This window comes from Clarias gariepinus, chromosome 22 (genome assembly GCF_024256425.1).
Source record: "Clarias gariepinus isolate MV-2021 ecotype Netherlands chromosome 22, CGAR_prim_01v2, whole genome shotgun sequence".
In the NCBI taxonomy this organism is placed as follows: Eukaryota; Metazoa; Chordata; class Actinopteri; order Siluriformes; family Clariidae; genus Clarias; species Clarias gariepinus.
The window spans coordinates 12941342-12947664 of record NC_071121.1 but is presented as its reverse complement, the minus strand read 5'-3'; the positions used below and the strand labels follow the sequence as shown (position 1 = coordinate 12947664).

At 35.4% G+C, this 6323-nt stretch overlaps 1 protein-coding gene across 1 annotated transcript; it reads right to left on the bottom strand.

Moving 5' to 3' along the window:
- zgc:103759 (U8 snoRNA-decapping enzyme) lies at positions 1–6323 on the bottom strand. Its single transcript, XM_053483034.1, has 4 exons — positions 6106–6323; positions 1746–1786; positions 774–999; positions 1–658 (listed from the first exon to the last, which is right to left on the bottom strand). Exons 1-4 carry the CDS (start codon positions 6235–6237, stop codon positions 452–454), a joined length of 606 nt encoding a protein of 201 aa, XP_053339009.1. The 5' UTR covers positions 6238–6323; the 3' UTR covers positions 1–451.

Below are 6323 nucleotides of genomic sequence, written 5' to 3'. Positions count from 1 at the left end.
TTCACTAATCAACCAATTTATTTCAACATTTACACTTTATCCTGTTACATTTACATTGTAAATGTCAAGATGAGCTGGATAGTTATAATTATAAGCACTTCTTTAAATCAAGGCAAAACCTCATTCCCTTGAAAAAAAATCAAAATTCTCAAAAGAAAACCTGAAGATTATTTCGTTCCATTTAAGAAATATGTGTGTTCAAATCATATAAACAGACAGTTCACAAGTTTATGCATTTTAAATTAGCATAGGTATCGATTAATAAGGTCTGATTCTATATGGTCCATGACCAAATGTGTGATCAGAACAGATTCTGGTCATTTAGTATGTCAAATGTTATATAAGACAAAAGAAAGATTCAGGAAGCAGAGACGAGTACGTTCCGAGCAGAATTCTGGAACAGTGTAGCTGTTCTGCTCATTTTGATGACCGTGGGTTCACAAGGATGACATCAGTGCGGATCAGATTTGACCATGTGCCTCATCTCCTCTGCCTTTTTAACTGCTTCCTCCAGATTCTGAGGCGACACCAAGTCCAAACGCTGCAGTGCCTCCAGCAACTGAGCTCGTGAGTTGCTGATAAATGAGTGAGATAGAAACCAAGGAAGACCACCACCATTTCTCAAGGTATAGAGGGGTACTCTGGTCAGACCTAACACCTAAATGAATATTTTTTTTAGATTCATTAGAGGGAAAGAAAATAATAATAATAATAATAATAATAATAATAATAATAATAATAAAACAGCTTTCAATGAAAACAGATGGATTTACCTCTAATCCATGATCCACAGCATTAGAGACTGCAGCTCTCTCTATCTCTAGCAGCGCAGCCTCTGAAATCTTCTTGCTATAAAAGTGCAAGATGAGACGTGGGGGAGACTCAGCAAGGTGAGAAGACACATAGTCGTCCACGGTCACTGGCACCGCCGCCCCCATCTCCTCCTGTAACTCTCTGCTCAGCCCTGCCTCCAGACTCTCTTCTGAGGGTTTAACTAACCTGCAGAGACCATTTCAGAACCGTTCATACAGTTTTATTGTTTCATCCTAATAAAAAATATAGTTCACAGTTTGAACAGTTGAGTAAAAATTTCATATTTGCTAAAAACTGCCTTTTTACCTTGTCGCATACTGTATACTTTACATTACAGTGTAGTGTTGTGTTTTGTTTTATTTCTCCATATATCTAAGCTTGCTCGGAAAATGGGGTCAGATCAAAGGGTGAGCTATTATCTAGCACACATGGAGCTCAAGGACCCAACAGTGGCAGCTTTCTAATCAGTAACCCAGAACCAGAACTGTTGCACCACTGCTGAAGAACAACAATAATACGACAGCACTGTGCTGCAACAGTTTTACAGTATTAACTGAAAACTTTTTTTTTTGGTGATGCAAGCCGAGCTCTAATGGCAGTGCTGACAGTCTACACAAAGTAAAATAAGGCTGAAAAAAAATATTTGAATGTGTACCTGAGGAATATTGAATATATCATGCCAAGAAATGGCCCAAGTACTTTACAGGAAGACATTTGTTGCATTACTGCATCAGGAGTAATTTGCATCAAACTGAGAACAGTTTAGTTCATATGTCATTTGTCTGTTTAGCTAAGTGAGCGCTAAAATGCTCACTTACATAGGAATAATAAATGCCTCCCTGTTATTTGTCAGTGTGAAAATAGGGATGGAACTAAATAGTTTCTTCAATTAATTGAACTGATTATATTATATTTTCCACAAAAGCACTTACCCTCCCGGGAAGCCAAGTAAGCCATCGAAACGCATCTGCATCTGAAAAACATTTAGATTTTCTTCTTCATTACCAAATATACTTCTTTTTAAACAAGTCTAAGAGGTGTCCAATATGTGTCTGCTAATTTTCCAGCTAAGATACGACTCAGATTACATATTCTGGCAAACTAATTTCTCAATCACAGCATTTCAGTGCTTGAATGTCCCTTTGCTGATGTGCATTTTCCTAGTCAATACGAATGCAGAAACTCTTATTCATGTTTGAGACACGATAACAAACCATGATAACAAACAATACAATATGATTTTTTTTGTCAGTAGAAAAAGATTTTTTGTATGTTTAAAAAAAATCACAATGACATCTTCAGTGTTCAGTGACTTAAAAGTTAAAACAACATATCAGTCCAATTTTTAATTTGATATCTCAGCAAATGCAAATTAATGATATCGTCTCAAACTAACACTCATACCTGAATACAATCGATTTACTGCTACTAAAAGATAATACCAATAAGCACCATTAGCCTTCTATTAAAATAATAACTTTACATGATCCACACCTGAACTAGAGGGTTTTTTTTGTAAATCCAGCCTAGAATTGTCCCTCATTGAGAAAACAGTCTGATGTGTTTAACACATATACACACGTACAAGTTTTCAGGAAGCTGCAGAACATTTCCACTGTAAGAAATTAGCACGCAATTTAAAGGAAGAAAAAAGGGACAGAGATGCACATATTTTTACAGATTTTGGCATGTACACATATATTAGAGACCTGTGCGTCTGTCCAAAAGAATGAAGATTAAATCGTAAATAATTGGTCTTCTTTAAAGTTTTATTTATTAGCATGGCTCTTGCTTATGATTTGAAGTAGTTCAATTCACGCAGATGGGTGGATGGATAGATAAATAGGTAGATACAGTAGATAGATAGATCTCTAAAGACTTCCAGTCATGTGGACAATCTAAAAACTGTAAATTGAGACCCTGTGTACATTGCCAGTCAAAAGTTTGGACACAGCTTTAAATTCCATGGACATTCCTGGATTTTATTTCTTTCTACATTGTAAAACAATGTTGAATCCATCCAAATGATCTTCTTTCAACAGTTGATATTGAGATGTGTCTGCTGCTTATACTATGTAAAGCTTTTATAATACCTCTAATTTAAGGTGATGTTAACTGGTGATTTTTGAAGCTGGCAACTCTAACCGAAGTTCTCCTCTGCAGCAGAAAAGTGAGTCCTGGTCTTGCTTTACTGGGATGGTCTTCATTTTGCAAGTCAACTTGACGATTTAGACTGGATACTTAAATAACTGTACATTAAGGTGCACCAACAATACAAGGAGAGGTTGTAATATCAATTAAAGAGAAGATCATAAAAGTACATGATCATGTTAATGCAGTGGATATTTTAAGCAACTGTGCATTAATGTTCTTTCATCATGTGATCTTAATTGATTTAACCACGGAATAGAACAGAATGTACTGTACATGACCATATGCATAGTGAAGATGTCAGAGAAGGAGCTCTTTTATAACTGAAGTGACAAAAGTGCTAGCTTTTAATGAGGTCAAATCCTTGATGCATTTTGTGTCACAAACCAAAATCCAATTCTAAAGTACTGTCCTAATGCGTGATTCTCTCTACCCACAAACCCATGACTAATGCCTGAAGTTTTGTTTCACAACCTCATGACTGCTTTCAAAACTGCCAGAAAAGGAAAGCACAAACCCCAGCAGTCATTTTGAGGATTGTGTAATGAAGTCGTCTAAGGAGTTTAATGATGCAGAAATAATGATTTAAGAGACAGTTTGCAGTTTAGAAGCACAGAGATAATGATAAGGGATCACATTTTAGTCCTGAATTTATTATAGAATACAAAACTGCAATATCTTACAATTTTTGTTTTACAATACATACAGGTTTATATTTCTATATTTAATATGATGTGTATAATATTTTGTACATAAAATAGCAAATTCTGACCTTTTATAGGACTACGTTCATTTACATAACCAACTGCTTTCAGGAAATGGTTTATAATAACAACTCTTTTGTCAAAACGTGAGAGAATTTAGAAGGTAAAAACAAGGTGTCGGTCTATTATTCTTCAATCCTCATTTTATAAATCCTGTACTATTTCTACCTTGACTCTAAAATCTAATAACTTTTTTTGCCTTCCTTTATTCCGGGTGTACATCAACAATACAATAAAATAAATCTGCAGCCAAATAAACCTTCTATACTTTATACACCTAACAAAATAAAAATAAAAATAAAAAGATTAATAATCAGGGACTACAGGAAACAGAAGACAACATGCTCCCCTGACTATAAACACAGCTGTGGAACAGAAGGTCAGATGCTATAAATTCCTTGGTGTCCTCATCACTGAGGATCTCACGTGGTCAGTGCACAGCAAACTTGTTAAAAGGAACGGACAACATCGTATTTACAAGCTTAGGCTTTACAACCTTAAGAGCTTCTATCTAAGAGCATTTAAACTAGCAGCATTAACTGTTGGTTTGGCAACTGCACAACTCCTAAGCATAATAACTTGCAGAGAGCAGTACAAACTGCGCAGTGCATCAATAGAGAGGAGCTTTTGTCCTTCCGAGACATTTACACCAGGTGGTGAGCTGAGGACTGCCTGGAGAGGTATCAAAAAGCCCAGCCACCCGAAACAGCCATTTCACACTCCTGCCTGGAGGCAAACGGTATCGCAGTTTTTCCACAAGCCAAATGACTGCCGAATAATTGCACGTTAGATGGACATTGTCCACTGTGTACATCAACTTTATGTAGCATACTCTACAGACTCCACTTTACCCACCTAATTCTTAATATACAGGTAACACTCAAAAAATTTGAATATCGTGCAAGTTTATTTATTTCAGTAAAGCAATTAAAAAGGTGAAACTAATATATTAGACTCATTACATGCAAAGCAAGATAGTTTAAGCCGTGATTTGTCATAATTGAGATGATTATGGATAAAGTTATAATAAAGTTGTATTTTATACTTTCTATTTTTGTTTATACTTTCTATTTTTGTTTAGACTCATGGCATTTGGCATATGCCTTTGTCCAGAGCGACATACAGATGTGTTATGACATCTCTTTTAATAAAGACATCATGATAGTGATTAGATTTTTTTTTACTGATAAATGACAATACATTTAAATCTGCATAAAGTAAGAGAATCTCTGTATACAGTACATCAATTTCTAACAAATTTATGCAGATTTTTATTTCTTTCTACATTGTAAAATAATGCTAAAGCTATCCAAAATATGCAATAATCTCCTTTGAACAGTTGAGATGCATCTGCTACTTATGCTCTGTGAAGCCTTTATAACAGCTCTAGTGATTTCTGAGGCTTGTAACTAAATGAACTTTTAAAACTACGTTTTGTTCTTGTTTTTCTGGAATGGACTTCATAAGAGCCAGTTTCATTAGGTACTTGATGGGTTTTGCAAATGCACCTGACAATACTGTTCTGGCAAGAACTATTCCAGCTGACCTTCCTGTCTTAAAATAACAACTGAACTGTTGCTGTTGTTGTTGGTACTTAATTACCTAATGTCTTGTATGTTATTTTATAGTTTTGAAAACTCCAGTATTGTTTTGATATATAGAAAATAAATCTAAACTACTGTCCAAACTTGTACTGTACATTATTTAGTGCCCTATAATACAAATAGCATGATTTGGAAACACTGTAAGGAATGGACTTATTAGATGCAGCTTTATAAACCTGTTTTTAACATCCACTATGACAGTAGTTCTCAACATGGAGTGTGGTGTTTCCCAGGTGCCCATGGAGAACATCTGGAAATAAAGTCTATCTGGGAAAAATCTAGCATATAATATGGCCCCAATATGATTTTATGGCCCCAAATTGTTATTTAAATTAAGGTAATGATATTATTTTATAAACATAATGATTAAATTTACATTTATTTTAAATCACACATTTAAATATTTGGATTTTATTTGAAAGTTAGAGGAGCTCCTATGACACAGTATATTAAAGATTCATCTTTTAACCACTAGGCGGTGCTAAAGTACACTGTGCACTAACTATTAAAACGTTTTTGTTGCTCAGCGCATAGTGCGCATAGTACCACCTAGCGGTTAAAAGATGACGTGCAGGGTGAACGAAAGTAAGAAAGTTTTTGTTGCCACCCTTACTACTGCATTTCAAAATAGTAGTGTGTTCCCTATTTTCTGTGCTTCTCTGTTGTGATTAAAACGAAGCAAATCTGAATCATACAGTATGTCTGCTGCCCTCAGCGGATCTTATTGAATTTATTATATTTCGCGTCACACTAAAAAATAAAAACCTTCTTACCAGCACGATATGTTTTATCGGGATTTTGCCAAAGAGTTTAGCTTTGCTCTCTGCGTGCAGCAGGATGTGACAGGCGTGTTTGTGGTCCAGTCGCGACACGGCATCCTCCCTGCTTATTCTGCTTCCAGACATTTTACGCTGCAGATAACATTTACCTAATCAAAGAAGTACTGTTACTTTATAAACGTGACAGACTGACCGTAACCGTAACCAGTAAC

Bases quoted from the DNA above. Each gene is read 5' to 3' on its own strand.
- zgc:103759 (XM_053483034.1), bottom strand. From the start codon at position 6,237: ATGTCTGGAAGCAGAATAAGCAGGGAGGATGCCGTGTCGCGACTGGAC. The intron at 1,787-6,105 runs GTAAGAAGGTTT...AATGTTTTTCAG, and splicing joins CGATAAAACATATCGTGCTG to ATGCAGATGCGTTTCGATGG. The intron at 659-773 runs GTAAATCCATCT...ATATTCATTTAG, and splicing joins CTGTGGATCATGGATTAGAG to GTGTTAGGTCTGACCAGAGT.